This window comes from Haliotis cracherodii, unplaced genomic scaffold (assembly GCF_022045235.1).
Source record: "Haliotis cracherodii isolate W230 unplaced genomic scaffold, xgHalCrac1.p SCAF_1, whole genome shotgun sequence".
In the NCBI taxonomy this organism is placed as follows: domain Eukaryota; kingdom Metazoa; phylum Mollusca; class Gastropoda; order Lepetellida; family Haliotidae; genus Haliotis; species Haliotis cracherodii.
In genome coordinates, this window is record NW_027266264.1 from 36920959 (window position 1) to 36939778 (window position 18820).

Below are 18820 nucleotides of genomic sequence, written 5' to 3' on the forward strand. Positions count from 1 at the left end.
AACCAGACATCAACTTGGGAAATATTCTGAATGATCACCAGTGTACCTTTACAGGTTAACATTTAATTACAGTAACAGAATAACTGTACACTATTCTCTGAAGGACTGCCAGACATGGTCAGATGAGGCAGATCTTCAAACAAATCCCAAACGTCTAATTACCTATGTTTGAAAAAACCATGAAATGGATATATATCAGTGTCATGGTGCAGGACTTGAAGCTTACCACATCAGAACAAAATGTTAGACTCAGGCTTCAAGCTAGAGGACAAGGAGGCAGACTATTGGCAGTTTATCATTGGTCAGTTATGTATGAGATCAGTACCTGCCCGATTACACACAACTATAATGAGAGTGAATGATACACAACCAGAACTCTTAACATACTGGAGACGGGCAATTCATCAAAGTTCATGTCTTACAGTGAACAAAGGGCATGACTCTCACTCGAACCTCATCATTGGGAGTTGTCCCTGATTAACTGGCAGAGTGGTTCTAGTGGGTACTGCTGGACTAAGTGGATTAACTGCAGCAGGAACACTTCTCTGTTCATCAAATTTCAGTACCTCATTCTGCATCTCAGAGTCATTGACTTAATTGATAATCAACTGAGTGTTTCATTTGTAATTACAAGGTACAGCTACACTCTCCCCATGAGCATGTTTCCAGATATTGTCCTGAGACATTCATTAGCAAATGAAGAAAGGGTACTTGTCACACACATGGTATCTGGAAGATGGGAATCCACGGACACAGCCCTGCAATACATCACTAGAAACACAGCAATACACTATGTTGACAAACTTATGTCTGATATCTGAAGCAGAATAATCCACCGTCATGAACAGGGAATCCAATAGGTGTGTCACGAAAAGCCCACCTTATACATCAATACACAACACATAATATATTACTTCGTGATACTTAATTTGCTTCATTTTTGGGTGAATTTCTCCATGTAGTAGGTAGGTAGTTTCTATCAACATCAACAAGTTAATGTTCATGGTTCTAAACTCTTTGACTAGATTATTTAGACTTATTCTTATACTGGTAGGATTATTAGAGATTTATCCACGATTCCAACAATGTGCCCTTGGCAGGCAATTTGGGAAAATAATTGTTAGTTTGCTCACATTGGTCAGTGATATACAAGTCACCTGTGCAATATTAACGTTAGTTATTACTATATAACATGAAGTGGGAAATTTGTAATTCCAATTTGGGAATATTTACTGACATTTGCTGCAGACTTGTTGCCGATTATCGACCTCTGACCAGGCCTGGATATATCCCTGATTATGCATATCCTAGAGTAAAGCTTTAAGGCAGAGCTAACATGAGTAGTTATCAGGCTGGGTTACTGCAACATGTTGTAAGTATTACTTTTTGATAATTGAGATAGCCTCAATTATATAAATGGGTGTCTTGTGTCTCATATTGTCATGTAAATTCACATCAGTGAACTGTGACATCCTTAGAACCCAAATCCCTGAGGTCACACATTAGCCCTTGATAGCTCTACAAATATTAATGAAACACTGCCAATCTTATGTGACAATCAGAAACAAGTTTCAAACTAACATGGAGAGGCCGGACCAGATATCATGAGAAGTGTGAATGCAGTGTTGCCAATTCATTCATTTACTGAATCTGACAACCAGTGCATCATGTCCAATCGATCATCATATAATTTTACATATGTCACTAAAACTATCTATCTAAAAAAATGTTTTCAAATGCATTTCCTATCAGGAATTCCATATTTCGCAATTCACAAGAGACATAAAAATAAAAATCTTCATATATTAACCAAGTTATTAGTGATTCTGCTTCACTGGTTTAAATTTCTTATGAGATCAGGTAAAAACATTTGTATAAAATGATGAAAAATCATGTCGATCTGTTTTGAACAAAGTTTTGATGAGTTTTTGTCCTATGGATTCAGTACATTCAATAAACTGCATCCAATAAATGTTCATACCGAAAATACAAATGTTAAGCATTCATTCTGGTCTTGTTAAACAGTAGGCCTGTGGCCAACTGCAAAACTGTTGGCCATTCAGAGATATGATGATAAGTAACAATACCCCAGTCAATAGGGTTACAGTCAGCAGGGATAGACACCATTGGTCATATCCAACGTGTCAGCAGCTCATTTTGGAATGAGTGGCTTTTGCTAAATAACTGGATTTGGGGATAAAACAACTGGTTCCTCTAGATTTTCATGAGTACCAGACAAACGGGCTAGTCGACACGTCTATCACAGGTTAACCTCTAGACAATTAATCCACACAACAGCATTCCCAGTGAAATATCCAAATGAACAAATCCACAGGTACATAGTAATGTTCCTTCAACTATATACAAACACCGTCCGGATTAGGGGGCTTCCGGACAAACAAGGTTTCACTGGACATTGTTGTTGGCATAATTTTACCATTTTTGTTTTTTCTTGTCTGATGGTTTGGTAATTTTCACTGAATATTTACTTTAAAAATCAGTCAGGACTAACTGTAAGCCATCCTAACCCATCAGTGTTTAGAAGGAGAGCCTTCCGAAAACCAAGAGTAATATTCTCGCAATGGCATTGACCCATAATGAACTCTTAATCTTATGTCAAATATAACTTTGTTTTCCCGTTTAGTTTATCCTGGTAGCAAGACTTGGTCTTAGTTTGCCTTTAGTTTCTCCCTCCAATTGTAAACCCTAATCATAGCCTAGGATGTTTTGTATCTTTCAAATACAATTGCTCTCCGTGCATTGCGTGGGTAAACTTTCTACTTATTATGAATTAATTTCTGGTTTTACTTGTTAATTGAAATCTTCAAGAAAAGCCTTTGAACAATAGCTAGTATATATCCTGATCCACAGATAACTCTCATGTAGAAGGTTAAGGTCACATCAGCAGTTCTTCCCAGTGTATAAGTGGGAGTATCCCATCAAATAGGTCAGAGCAAAGGTCACTGCCCAACAATGCTAAAAATGTTTTTAAGCAGAAAATATACACTCTGCACCATCTGAATGCTTTGAAGTAAACACTCCCTTTATTCAAACAGTTACTGGATTTTCCTCACTACTATATATGCAGCTCATACATGCTGTTTAACTCACTTGGCAGGAATTATGACATGACATTAATATATGTAAAATTATACACTTACCAACAACAGTGACCTCGCTTGGTTCCATGGCAACGACATGAACTCCTTAGTTACCTCGACCTGATGTTATGGTGAACATTACCTGGAACAACAATGCCTATGTTAGCATGGATAGTAGTCACAGTACCATGACCAACCCTGTACACTGTACACAGTTTATGCATGCTTTGTAACCATGGTAGCAACAATGTGTACATGGTATATCATGAAGTAGCAGATTCTTGGGGATTATCACGAAAGTTCAGATCACAACACAATTTTAATCTGGAACTTTGTATCTGTTCCAGAAAAATATTACAGTGAGTGAGAGAATATGGTTTTACGCCGCTTTTAGCAATATTCCAGCAATATCATGGCGAGGGTCCAGAAATGCGCTTCACACATAGCACCCATGTACAGGAATCGAACCCGGGTTTCGGCGTGACGAGCGAACGCTTAAACCACCAGGCTACCCGACTGCCCCGGAAAATATTACAAAATCTGAAAGCACCCGTTTCTGTTCCCTAATTATTTCTAAGTTCAAACAGAATATACACAATATTCTGCTGGTTCTGAGTATTGACTTATTAAGTGAAATTTATCAAACATTATTGTTTTGCATGTCATGCTGTCATATCATAATGAGTGTTTAGTAGAGGGAAAGGAAAGGGGAAGTGAGGAATTCTAGATTCCTGTGTTTTGTTTATGAAAGACTTACTGTGTGAACTTTGAGTCAATCCCTAATATATTCCGAATCAAATAACAGTGGTTGTGAAATCTGTCCAGATACATAACCAGCATTAATATTCAAACTGATATACCATGTCAACATTGATTATTTACACTGACATACTCTCCCACACTTACAGTAATTGTAAAACCATGATGTATTCCTATACTATACATGTTGATACAATCTATTGACATTTCTGGAGCAAACATATTCATTGACCTTATTTGAAAATATTCAACAAAAATCCCATCATAAAATTGTTTTTGTAAAACTGTTCATTTTCTGTAATAAACTCAACAAGCAGAAACACTGAAATATCTTAGCAAGGGAACAAAGCACAGTCATGATAGACATAGTCAGTTTGGATCAGTTGTTTATTCTGTATACACAGCCTCCTAATGATTCTCCCTACCTTCCACCCAGGCACTGAAGCATGTTGCACGGATGTAATTTGATGTATTACATGAACACATAGCAGTATACTCCCTCCTGTCTACATTAATCTCACAAGTCATTAACAACTGCCAATATGTCATAACTGACATACATCAAACACGTCTAATCCTTAACCATTGTTTAAATGATGTTTTCTCTTCACTTGTTTCATTACTGGTTTTACAATATGCTTTGTAGCATCCTGCAATATAACCTGGATGATCATGGAAGACCATACATTACATGAATAATTTGATGACAATACACAACAGACAAAACAAATGAGACAATATTTTGCAATCAAATATATTTCTTCCAACAGAAATCAAAATTTCAAAGACATGGGTGCCTTTGTTTGAAATGTTTATTTTATTATGCCAGTTATAATTAATGATGCATTTAAGATGCTGAGGTAATGTTTACTTTTTTCAAAAAATATTATTTTTCTTTCATACACCCCTGAAAGCTTAAGAAAACCTCTCTCCTTTACGTGATCATGAACCATAAAGTAAAACAGCCTACAACTATAACATGACATTTCATACTGAGTACTATAATAGCTGTACATGTACATTTTGGAAGGCTTGTCTAATAACTATGTCATATATTGGCAGATATGCTTTGGTTAATGAATCATACAAACCGTACACTTAACCTTCACAGTATCTGTGTTATGAAAGTATCATGAAAGAAATTATTTGGCAATTGGTCTTCTATAACAAGTCATCATGGAATCGTGGTTGAACTCCTAGTTTGAATTAACCAGCTTATCCAAGAGTCAAAGGATTTAAATTCCTACCTGAATCATACACTGCAAAATGTGAAGTATAATCCAACATTAAACTGACAGTGATGTTTACAAACAAAACTGAAATATAGAGTCTACCTTCAAATCGATTTCAAGCGTCAAGTGTTTACAGATCAGCTGAGTAACGGTTACGTCACTTCGCCTGTTGTTTCAGACCCACTGGGAGACTGTTGTTTCTACCTGGTTGGCTCGACAGAGAACATGACTGGGTCATAGCAAGCGAGCGACATACTGTGAATATACAGGTACAACCGTGTGCCAACATCAAACGAAAAACTCTTCCGCTTCGAAGCTCCGGCTCGAACAGCCTTCCTGTCTCCGCTAATCTCCAAGACAAACTGAGTCAAAAGTGGCCTTATTTTGGTAATCAACTAATAAAAGTATTGACTAGGATACTTACAAAACTCCCATGTCCACTGTAAATAGAAACAAACTTTCATCAATCATAAATATATGTCACCAACAGTACACTGTATCCCTATCACATCGTCACCACTGTGTAACTGCCTTTGATTGGTTGCTTAAGGGAAAACTAGCCAATCACAAGAACCTTTGTGTTATCGTAGGGCACCTGCTTTTGTTGCGTTTTGACGATACATTTTCTGTTTGTTTGGGTGAACTTGTAAAAAAACAAGCAAATATCGATAAGGTGTCTTTGTCCTAAATATGTAAATACAAGAAGGACTGAATATGCTAGGACTATAAAATAAACTCGCGTGTGTAATACTGTGTCGATACAGTGTGTTTACAAAGAATACCTACACGTAACTTCTTTGAGATATTAAAATAATTTTAATTAAATGTCGAACAATATGATCAGGGAGACTCTACAAAGAGAGTATAGACTCCCTGAGATGCTGCAAGGTTTGTACTGCAGCTTTGGGTTACATTCCGATCGACAGACCTGTTAATCAAACGAGAAAATATCCATACTATTGTGCAACAAAGTATAATGTTTCATAGGAATTTTATGTTCAATACACTTTAGGTGTATATTTTTGGTTCCTGCAGGAATGTCCCCCTCCCTTTCAGTAGATAATATAAGTACTAATGACCACTGTCGTTGTAAAGGGTTGAACATTGTGAGTGTGTGTGTTTGTTTGTTGGGTGGGTGGGGTGGTAGCCCAGTAGTTAAGATGTTTGCCCGTCACGCCGGATGCCCGGGTTCGAATCTCTACATGGGTACTATGCGTGAAGTCCTTTCCTGGTGACCCTGCCGTGAAATTGTGGGACTATTTCTGAAAGCTCTGAGAAACCTCACTCACTCAATCACCCAATGATTTTCCACTATTAGCTGTTATAATATTATCGAGTATTGGAAATCTCATCTAACTTAAGTCAATCCTACAGTTATTCACATACTTCAGTAACAACCATTTGATTTTCAGGGTGGAAAGCCATGTTTTAAAAAACAAACAATAACGTGGCCTTTTCTTGTCCGTTCGTTATTTGTCTGAATTGTTTGTTTTTAAAAAAAAACATTATAATCGAGCATATGTTCATTGTGATTTTTTAAAATGCTGATCAAACACACACACACACACGCACGCACGCACGCACACACACACACACAAAATTTAGCTCCTATAACAAGAATGGAGCATTATAATGGAAACCTCCACCCACAATTAGCCCGAACCTATTAATGCACCTATGACTGGCATTGGTTTTACGTGTGTAAATACTTACTTCTATCAATAATAACATCTATAATACCTAGTCACATTGGTATACTTACTGTTTTCATTATCACCCTCAGATGATATCTGTACAATCAACATCACTTAAGTGTTTTGGTTTTTATAAAACAAAACGAAATACAATGTATGAACAGAACAAACAGAACAGATATTTATTCATGAAAAAGACTTGGGCTTCAGCCCCTCGTCTGACAGATACAACAAAAATATATATTGACAATGGAGCAATATGCACTATACGAAATAGAATCCGTCTGGTTACCATATGGACAAATAGGCATTTTTAGTCATGCAAACGTTGCGTCTATTTAATTGAGTGTACAGGGGCCTTAAATTTAAAACAGGTTTCCATTTCTATGACTTGTGGGCCTAAAATTTGATGTTATTTTTGCGTCGAAACCGAAAACCACATGAATTTATTTTTTACATAGTGTAAAGTAGTGTGGTATTCAACACCCAGCTAACCCCGCTGCTTTCCTGTCCAATTCATGACAGTGAGTCACAGAACCGCTGCACATCTTGTTACTGCAGCGCTGAAACACAGTTCATGAACAAACGTATAGCCTCAACTATTTGTCCACCGAACACAACCAGCAAAGCACTGACCTCTTCCTGAATGTTTACAGTCGAGTGATTTGTTTACATTTCGGATTTGGAATAGTATTGTAATGGGTCGATACCTCTCTCAAATAAATTTGCCATAGGCGTTAAGAAGAAATTTCCATCTAACACGAACACTTGTTGTTTTCACTTTAATCCATTTAAAGTTTTATTTTTTAGACAGCTGGTAAACGTGACAGTACTTATCCATATGATTAAACATACACCATATTGTAGTGGGTAGTAACCCTATTTTTTAGGAATAGTGGATTCTGTATACTCGTCTCGTCGATGATGATGATGATGATGATGATGATGATGATGTTTGTTCATGTTACTCCAAACCTACAACAAAATTATTTAGCGGAAAAGCAATCATCCTATTAAATGGTCGATCAAGTAAAGAGGCCACAGATTTTGTCAAAGGACACGTTCAAAAAGAAATATTTCTTAGATGTGAAGTGTTATTTGCATAAATTATTAACTTCATAAATTTGATGTGAGATTTTCATTAATGCCCAGATATAACTATCAAATAATTATGTCCTTGAGTATTGTACGGTACACGAGTGTACAACACTCTTTCTCACTGTTCTTTGAGGGAGTCTTGTTTGTTTTACGCCGTTATTAACAGCATCACAAGTGAAGGCACCAAGAATGGCAATCTCCGTGTGAGACACACACTGTTTTCATGAGGGGCATGGAACTCGGATCTTCTACTACAAATGGAATACCCCAAAGGATAAGATATGTCCTAATATTTACAAGACACAATTAATGCAAGAAATCAGGTATTGTATATCTGACTGTTTGATTGGCATTCTAGAATTCTAGAAGTTGCTGATTAATTTTAAGTAAGCTTGATAACGATGAAATAATCTCCATGAAAACGTCGCTAAATGCAATAAATCAGAAGTTATCCTTAAAGTAGTACGTTTTCTTAATTGTATTTCTGCACAAACATTCAAACATTCTGATTGTAAATCCATTACGTGGGACGACAGATATCGAAAATAAAGGAATATGAATAATAAAATAGGTGATCAAGTGTACATCTCCATTCCATTGTGATACAAAAGCCACCATGGAATCAGTTCGGAGATAACGTGTGACGTCACCATATCCATCTCTAAAATAAATGTTTGTAATTACACATACAGTCAAACACCGTTGTGTCCAACTTTGATGTGTCGAAAGTACGGTTGTCTCGAATAAAAGCTTCGTCCCTGTATATTCCTTTTGTATTCATCTTTTTCGGTTGTGTGGAACCTCGGATAACGCGAAGTATTTACGTAGGTCCCTTCAGCTTGGACACAACGGTGTTTGACTGTATAATATATCATAGTCACATTGGCGGTGTTTCAGCGAGCGACTTACACCTTCTCACGGGTAGGGGGCAGGTGCTAAACCTGGGATTCGAACCCATGACCAGTGGATGCTAACATCTAACACAGCGACTTGCATCCCACATGCACCCAACTGCAGCTTAGAGATATTCCCTGGGGTGTAATGTGTCGCAGTCTCAATCTTTTCTGGAATCAGAACAACCCGAACATGCAAACACAAGTTGCGATGACTCCTAAGTAGGATTTCGATAGCAACTATTCACTTTTAATAGTATGTTAGATGTATATAGCTACATAGTTACATGTATATCCTGCATGTTCTGTAGGCATGATATATTGGAATGAAGTTACATTTACAGATCATAAGAAAACGCCCCGTGGCTTCATTGTGGGTCAGGTAACCTATTTCTGGTGTTCCCTGCCGTGAAATAGCTGGCGTAAAATAAAATGTTATTTACTAATAAAATAATTAAGTCACTACACCAAAATAAGTGACAACAAATACGTTAAACATAAATGCTAAAAGAGAAAAAATACATCTAAAGTGGCTTTTGTTGTGGGTTTTTGATTTGATGCAAAAACAAACAAACCTGGTTTCATATTAGTAGTGAAAATATCTGGGATATATATTTCGTTTCGGAATATTAGTGACAACGTATTTTGAATAAACCTGCGGATTTGTACACTTCCGGTTAATTTTACAATGGACGGTAGAACCCGGCTAAGATCGGTCAACAGTCCTAAAACCGAGAGTAAACGAAACAGCACCGAGAGTAGACAATTTCACTCTGAGATAAGCAATAGTAGTGACAATAGTAACAGCAGCTTAAGGAGAAATGATCATTCAGTTGACCCCGATAGAAACGAAGATGAAGACGTGAGTTTCCTTGAAATTTCGTGTCAATGAAATTCTGACATTGTCATCAGTTTCAAATGATGTGTTTTTTTCCCTCTCGTCCAAATTTGCACTCCGCTTGCAGGTTTCGTTAATCTTGTGATAACTGCCTGTTTACCACACATGCACACAAATGTCAAAACATTTTGTACAAGAGATCACATTGTCTGATGCCCGAGGCAAGTGCATTTTCAATTTCGGGAAAGCACAATTTACTGAAGAAAGCAAATTAGTCCTTTAATAATGCACTCGGATTGTAAAGAGTGTTCAGTGCATTTATGGCTTGATGATTTTAATCTGTTTTATGAAAATTTTCATTCAATAATGTTACCATAAATATTGGCGATATTGGGTGTTGATCTGATCAGGAGATCACAACAGTGGGTTGTAGTCAAAACGGCCTCATGTCTGAAGGGCCTCGAAAGTCAAAACGGTTACAAACCCATAGCCTAAACGGCCACAAAAAAGACATAATGGACACAGGTAAAAAGAGTCGAAATAATAAATGAATTTAACAGTGAATGAATATCCAATGTGTACAGAGTACATGTTAGATGTTGTTATAATATGACAATGTAATCTCTTCCATGTTGTTTAAACCAATCTCATCAAATTACTTTAAACTCTTTACTGACCATTGTACCAAAACATGAATAGTGGCGTTCCTTGTTGTATTAAAACTTTTACTCCAAGCTTAATAACCCTTAGTGACTTGTTCTCTAATGTCTCTCTGACTTGTTCTCTAATGTCTCTCTGACTTGTTCTATCATGTCTCTCTGACTTGTTCTATAATGTCTCTCACTTGTTCTATCATGTCTCACTCACTTGTTCTATCATGTCTCTCTCACTTGTTCTATCATGTCTCTCTCACTTGTTCTATCATGTCTCTCTCACTTGTTCTATCTTGTTTTTATAGTGATTGCCACTAGTAGTTTGTATCCTTTGATCTTTTGTACTTTTTTCATGAAATAGGAAGTTATATAAATCTCAAATGACTGAAATCAAAGTTTTAGCAACATATATTATGAACTTATCTGAATTTGTGATGAATATGAAAATAATCATATGCATCTTGATTTAACATACACAGGCGTTTAATTTATGTAGTTGAATGTATCTAATATAACAAAGAGGCACAATGCCCAATCTGTGGGACCATTTTCATCACCTCATGGCCGAATTTTATTTTAGCTGTAATCGGAATTAGTAAAGTGGTCTCCAGGGTAAACATGGTAAAGATGGCAGCTGTTCCCTGTAAACTGTTCCAGGAAAGGACACGTAATCAAGCATCTTTTGGTAATTATATTCCTGAACTTTTCTAGGGCGTCAGTAAAGAATTGAAGATGTTGTCGTATGGTCCGTCAGGAGGTCATGGTAAATTCATGGAAGATTTTGACCCCGAAAGAAGTGGACGAGAAATGAGAAAGATGAACAGACGGATTTACAGAGAAAGGTGCTACAAGAATACATAATTAATTTTTTGTTGTGTTCATATTTATTCCTGCATTCTGATATAGCTGAATTGGTCACATGTTATTGCATTCATTTCCCAAAGAATGTGAAAAATTAAGCCACGCCCACCGAGGCAGACTACTTTTATTCCTATGGAATGTCAGTGAATCCCAATATTTACAGTCGAGGGAATTTCCTTTCTGCTCACGCGTATGGTTATGCAAGGACATTTAGCAATACTAATGCACATTCAGTGTCCAAACAACCCTTTGAGACCGAATGCTGAGAAGGAATGAAACAGCAAACGTGCAGACTCGGTCGCCTGTTTTTTTCCTGCTCACCTCAGTTCCACAACTTGTCTTCAGGTTCCATTTCTGACTAGCATCATTAAACTGTGTCTTCCCGTTCTCAGGGAACTTATGTTTGAATCTGGCGGCAACTGACCATGTCATTTGAAACAGCTGTCACATAATTCTGGACATATTTGTTCCGGATTGTTACAGTCTGACCATTGCAATTCTTCTCGCCTCTTTCCTTATTTGACAGGTCCAATTAACATAGTTTTGATCTTATCATCCGTTGATTAGCTACTGACTTTGTAAGTGTGTCAAGTTATGTGCTTAAATTAACAATCACCTGATAAATGACACGCCACAGTATGTATTCTTACACCTAGAATGTTTATCAATGTCGTCTGCTTTCATATATACAACTGTTTTTGGTTTAATTCCTTTAGATAAAACATGTTTTCTTTGTCAAATTTAATTATAAGCATTAAGCTATGCAGATTCATACACTTTGCACATCGGTTTTTAGATTCATATGGTGCATGGAATGGGTTCCTGTAGTTAAAACACGACCAATTTTGAAGCATTTTCTCAGACATGTCAGAAGCAACAAGAGAATAATTTTTTGTCTATGAGGAACAAAACCATGTCATATGATCATGATAATTATTGTTATTTTCAGTGTTCGAAAGAACCAACTGTATGATGAGACTGGCCGCTTGTTCGAGAACAGCAAGGATCTGTGTGACTGTCTAGAAGTTGACTGTCCAGGTTGTCATTTTCCCTGTTCCAAGTGTGGATCTGAGAAGTGCGGATCTGAGTGCCGATGTAATCGCAAATGGGTCTACGAGAGTGTGGAGGTCGAGGGCACAGACATTGTCATCAAGTGGCCAACATGAGAAGATTCTTCTGTGATAAGTGTTCAACAGTTTGCCTGAACTTCATAGTGACAAAGAAGAAATGTTGGGTTCTGTATATGTGCTACTGCTACAAGGAAAGGCCCAAACTGTTAAGTGAGCATGTTGCAAGCCTTCCACCAGTTTCAGCGAGACGTTTATTTCAAGTGTTAATTTTCTTAACATAATCGATACCTCTATTTATGCACTTTACATCCGTTTGAAACAGTGAAGTGGTGAATATTACTTTTACTTTTGTACTTAAATTAGTTTGAAACATTTGTGTATGTATGGACACTTTGTATGGCTGTTATGTTGGTGTGTAAATCTTTGAAAATCATAAACCATTTAACCCATTTAATGATTTCATAGCCTCTAGTTTGAACATGGATAAAAATTGCTCAGCACTTCATTCTGGCAATATCAACCCTCAGGTTTTGAAAATGACTATAAATATTACATTTTATGAAAACATAATTATGTATGTAATTAACTTTTCCTACCCACAGATCTGTATTGAATTTTTGTCATGGAAATCCTCATGGAAAGTTTCATAATAAATCAGCCTCACTGAACTTTGATTTAACTGAGCTTAGCTTTGCAACTGCAGCTGTTATCTTTTCTCAAAGGAGGACAGCTGAGCACAGATTCCTGGTTGAGACTAAAAGCATATTTGTTTCTATGTATGTTCTAGGGTTAACTGGACAGGTTAATGCAGATGGTTATTGAATTTACTGCAGGTGCCTACTTGCTGGAACAGTTTAATATTCTCCTTGAAAGCCAAAGCATCACTAAAAAGACAGTTGTTTTACATTCAAAATTCAAGGTCTCCATTCTAGGCTTGATTTCCTTGTAAGCACATTGCTGTGACTCAGACATTACCGTCATGTTGTTGCAGCAGTTACGTCCCCTTGCACGCAGTGTATCTTCAAAACTTGATGAATCGTCTATCTTGCCTGGAGTTGTTGATGTTACCAGTACTCATGAATTAAGTAAGGATAAGATATATGGAGGAACAGCTTCTTTATCATGTTTATTCCAATTAGGAGTGACGTTTCGGTGTAGGTTCTAACACCGTTATCAAGCAAGAACCTACACATAAATGTCGCTCCTAATTGTAATAAAGAAGTTGTTCATCTATATATCTTATCCTTACTTAGTACTCCAACTTCTAAATGCCTCTCAAAGAAGTTACTCATGAATTACTTTGTTATCGATGTCAGTTGAATTGAACTGAAGCTGTTAATGGTTTGTTAACATGATGGAGATGAAAGGCAAAGAGATACTGTTTTTGATTAGCACTTTGCATGTGCGTGAACTGAATACATATAATATCATATGGTTTTTTTTTCAGAATACATGTTGATTTAGCTTTCATGTCAATTTAAGTGGGGTTTATTCGAGATATTACAAATAGTTGAGTGTTTTCCATTTTATTCTAATAATGTCAAAAGTAATGTCTATTATAACTGTACCTGTTCAGTTTAAACCAGTGTTTGTGAACAGGTTTGGTAATGCTTTTGTTACTTAAGGAATATTTGTTTTTGGTTATCAATTGTTAATATTGATTTGAAACACAAAATGTACAACATCCATATATACAAAGGGATTTGTTGATTTTCACTGTCTGCGAAGTCCATTGTTCACTGTTGTTCAGTTGTTACAGAAGAAAAGAGGTTGCTCATCATGTTAATGTCGTCATCAAAATGATCTATCCCCGCCCTCCTCAGACTTCCACATATCCATTTATTGTGGGTGGGTGGAGGGGTTGGAGAGTTGAGTAAATATATGACCCTCAGTGCTTGTCCACTCACGGATGCACAGTTGCTGAAATACTCCTCAGTATTCATTGTTAAATCATAGAAATGTAATCATGTAGATGTTATTCCATGTTTGAATCAGAAATGAAATATGACTTGTAATGGTTAGTTGGTTGGTTGGTTTGTTGTTTAACGCCACACTCAGCAATATTCCAGCTATATGACGGCGGTCTGTAAATAATCAAGTCTGGACCAAACAATCCAATGATTGACATCATGAGCATCAATCCTTGCAATTGGGATCAATGACATGCATCAACCAAGTCAGCGAGCCTGACCACCCGATCCTGTTAGTCACCTTTTTCGACAAGCATAGTCACCTTCGATTTGTAATGATCTGATGATTATGGAGATATGATTGTGAAGAATTGCATCCCTTAGGTGCCAAAGTCTGTGAGGTGTGGGTTTTTTAATTCCATATGCCAAGATTTAAATACATTGCTGTGTCTGTCAGCTTGGTCACCATGAATTTTTAATAGCAGTTCAAAGTCATGTGTGATGAATAAAGGTAGACAACTCTCAGGGGTCTCATGGAATTCTCATGTTGTAGGTGTTTCTGTTGTTTGTGTAAGGGTGTGTAATTTACATTATGTGACATATTGTGCTTTATACAAGACCGTTTTGTGAAAATATCTGATGGTCTCCAGTAAGGTAAAGTACATTCCTATGTTGTACAGCCAATTGAAATATTGTCTCACCTCACATAAGTGTTTCAAAAAGGCGCCTGCCCATAGGCCCATGGCAGGTATATCTCGTGTTGGGCCCATAGTTTCACACGGTTTTACACGGGCCCTTATGACCTGCAGTAAATTTACTATCGATTTATATGTCACAATAAGCTGCAGTTGTTTTTTTTTATTGAGGGCCTGAAGAGTTTAGTCAGGACCAACAGCTTCTGGCAGTTGTTTTTAATTCAAACAATTCCCCCCACCTGTGATTGTAAGGAGTAGATTTTAAGGTGTTCATTTTCTTTTATGTGCCACTTGTTTGTTTTTTTGTTATGGTTTGTCATTGAGATCGAAGACTTGGTTCTTGTACACTCTTTGCATCAGTAACCATGGTAACAACAGGACAGCATTTTATCGGGAGACCCACTTCCAAAACAAATCTTTTATCAGACCTTGCCTGAGAAAAATTTGCTTTTATATTTCCACGGAATCCAATCAAAATACTGGAGATTGATGGTATTTTGTGGATGTAATGATTTTTTAGGTGTGATACCGTGGCTAGTTGTACTTGGCTTTCTGTATGGATGCAGCCCTTGCAGTTTGTAAATGATTCCAGTGGAGATGTAGTAATTATTATTACCATAACTTCCACTCTAGGTGAGAACAGCGTTGTAATAAAATATATGATCTGATGTGGTGTTGAGTTTATGTTGGTACAGAAATAAGGAAGACAACCTCACTGGAACTAGTCTGAGACATTATATATAGTTTTGTGTCCAGATTCTGAAAAAGGTGCACACTTTAGGCAAGTCTGGAAGTGAAGGAAACACAGGACTGGTTGACATGTAGGATGACCACTTGTGAGAGAAGGCTTAGTCTGTCTTACAGACTCTGATACAAATATATATCAAATACAGCCCATGCAAGTCTTATGTTTGGCAAGTCTAGATTACTGCAGTATCTGAAAATGAAGAGAATCACTGGGCTCCCTTTTTATTATATTTTTATTAAGATAACTGAGCAACTGTTTTTTCTGTATGATATGTTCATTTCAGAGACTAGATGTTAGTCTAGAGAAGGCGCAATACACAAGCAAGTCACATCACTTCTGAAGTCTTGCCTCATGATCGTACCTATCTAATCAGAGGTTTAAGTATGATCACACTTCTACATCTCCCACAAGCTACAAATGATAACATATTTTACAAAATCTGTGAGCATATGTATCCCTTTAAAAAACTTTAAAAAACTCACAATTAGATACATTGTACTTCATTTCATCAAAAGTGAGGAGATAATTGAAAACTAAAAGTGTCCATGGGGTCGCCATCTTGTCATCCAAGTTTACCTACATTATAGTTGATGCATATAGACTCCTGAGTACAGTGACACGTCTAAGTAAAACGAACAGTGTAACAAACTCCAGGGGTCATCTATTTTGCATGGAACATATATTAAGGTAGTAGGGCTAGGACGAGTCCAAATTTACTAACTGGGTATACGATCCCCTATTACCTAAAACTACTTACATACATTTATCAAATAATCAGACCATGCGTACAAGAAGTTGACTGAAGCGTTATCTTTACTCTCACATATACAAGTCTAAAGGAACGTGTGTACAGTCAGATAGAAATGAAACATTAACAACATATATTGTAACCATGGAGCTATAGGGAGATTTGTCATTAAACAATATATAACATGACTAACCACGGGTCCGGGTAGTCCCATGGGTACCCAGGTCCTACTCAGGACCAACCCAACCCAGGGACCCGAGTTACCTGTCCCTGCCCGAAAAGGTAGTTACTTGCCAAACAAGTATACTGTACATGAGTTACAGTCGGTGTGTAAAATCAAGCAATTGATAAATTTGTCATGGCCTGGTTCACTTGGGTTATTTACAAAATGCCTAAATATTTTGGTCATTTTTTAAATAGACTGAAAAATATCTCCTTTTGACAGATTGACTGATGTTGAATTTCATCACCCAGAAACTGAAAATGAAAGGATTAGAAGAAAATGAAAGTCAATGTATATAATTTTTGTGTCATTATTGGCATTAAACAACATGTAAACAACAAAACAATATCAGAAACATTGCATGAATTACATTTGTTTGTTGATTCTAATCGGTACTGGTTTGGAAAAATAACTGATTGAGAGGGGATTTGGGACCCGTCCCATTTTCAAATGTTGGATCCGCCCTTGGACAGTATATGGTCCCAGGTGCACACTCACATTATGCCTATCCTTGTCCACCACACCAGTCTTGTCGCACAGCCTGCCCTAGTCCTACTCCTTCACCTCTGTCAACCTGTAAACTGATGGAAACATTCCTGCTGCACAACTGCTGAGTGTAGTGTCCATCTGCTGCCCTCTTGAGGCTGAGGCGGATGTTGCCAGGCTGCTTTTGGATCTGGGTTTCGTCCGATGTAGTCAGTGGACTCTATGTCAGTTGACGTGTCTACATGACTAGTGTTCGTAGAAACTGCTAAGATCTGATTAAATGAAGTGGTTTAAGGGGCAACAAGGCTTGATCATCTGCAGACAACAGTCGTTCTAGGATTTTGCAGAGGGAAGGGATGTTGAACTCGGTCCAATTCGTGCATCACTACCAAAAAGTGCCTTGATAGGAGATTGTTTAACCATAATGGTAACTTAATGGTACTGTTCTTCTGAAACTGAACAGAGGGAAGTCCAGCGTGCCAATATGTTTAATCTTTAATGTCATAATTCAATTGCTCAACCGATCCCTGACTTTGTGGCCAGATTTATCATGGACCATCAAAAGATCTGGCCTGGTATACTTGGGATGACTGACTCACTGTTGTTGTCACGCTGCACAACAACAAGAAAATGTCTGCAGCACATTTGGAGGTCAATGGTTGCAGTACACAATGCTTGGTCAAGTGGTCTTGGTACACACCATATTCCAGCGGTATGAACCTTTAGCATGATCTGCATAAACTGGTGGTAGCATGGGTACATTTCGTTTGACACTGCAATGCACAGAGATTTGAAGGGTTTAGTGGAGTCACCGGTGATATGTGCACACAAACAAAACGTAGACAGGGATGCCAACAGTGAACTATCTATCTGGCGTCCAACTAAAATCTAATTAAACTACTGTGTCACAATAAAGTATACCAAAGAGTCTGTTTCTGCTCTTCAATTTGTTTTTTTTTTACTCTCAGATAAACTACATGTGATTACAGTGAAGTCCATGATTAGCTCTACGATGGTCAACATCGCCTGGCTTACAATCTCACAGTCTATTGTGGACTTCTTTTAAAGTTTCAGCGAGTCTGTAAATAAATTTTCAGTCAGTTTGTAAAATAGCTTAAATTGCCTAAGTGTATCTGGCATTTTTTATTTTTTTACAATTTTTGTATAAGATGTTACACATTGACTGTAATACATTCAGGGTTGATCTATGAACGAAGTGTACATTCTTCACGTAAAGGATTACATTTCGTATGTCGTATGTCGCTATAGGAAATCAAGCAAACTACGAAGCTACTGTTAAGGGGAAGCAACCACTGACCACATGATGAGAATATTTCACTTAAGATTTGTTGTACTGAGATAACATTACTTATCTATACTTTTCTGGATAAGAGTTAAAAAACTACATATGGAGCAAACCTGTAATAATAATTTCTCCCGTTGACCTAATACAGTCATCATGATCCCAGTGCATGCATTGGTACTGAGAATCCGTAGAAAAAATACTAGTTATGTTTTTGGCGTGTATAAAGCTATATCTACTGATGTTATATTGGGCTATGTTGGTAGACAATGTTTCTGTATCAGGCATGAAAGTGAGTGAGTGGGTGAGTGAGTGAGTGAGTGAGTGAGTGAGAGAGTGCGTGCGTGAGGGCGTGAGTGGAGTTCAACTTCGATTTTAACAGTTATACAGTTATATCGCTATCAGACGACTGGGCCACCCGGCATAAAAGCCGTTGTGTTGGTTTTGGTGCAGTCCAATATCTATAAATTTAAGTTTTTCCCAAAGGTTGTTATGATGTGCTGAGATG

The 18820-nt window shown here is 37.3% G+C and overlaps 2 protein-coding genes across 2 annotated transcripts in view; one reads left to right on the plus strand and one right to left on the minus strand.

Annotated features, from left to right (window-relative positions):
• Positions 1–5602, minus strand: part of LOC139477243 (uncharacterized) — a 29658-nt gene extending 24056 nt beyond the window's left edge. The window contains exons 1-2 of the mRNA XM_071259798.1: positions 5517–5602; positions 3162–3243 (exon numbers count right to left, since the gene is read on the minus strand). Of these exons, the coding sequence (XP_071115899.1) occupies positions 3162–3189 (28 nt within the window). The 5' untranslated portion in view covers positions 3190–3243; positions 5517–5602. The remainder of the gene's footprint in view (positions 1–3161; positions 3244–5516) is intronic.
• Positions 5603–9463: 3861 nt separating this feature from the next.
• LOC139464074 (ARL14 effector protein-like) lies at positions 9464–13158 on the plus strand. The gene is made up of 3 exons (XM_071245631.1): positions 9464–9639; positions 10980–11110; positions 12079–13158. Exons 1-3 carry the CDS (start codon positions 9466–9468, stop codon positions 12293–12295), a joined length of 522 nt encoding a protein of 173 aa, XP_071101732.1. The 5' UTR covers positions 9464–9465; the 3' UTR covers positions 12296–13158.
• The last annotated feature ends 5662 nt before the right edge of the window (positions 13159–18820 follow it).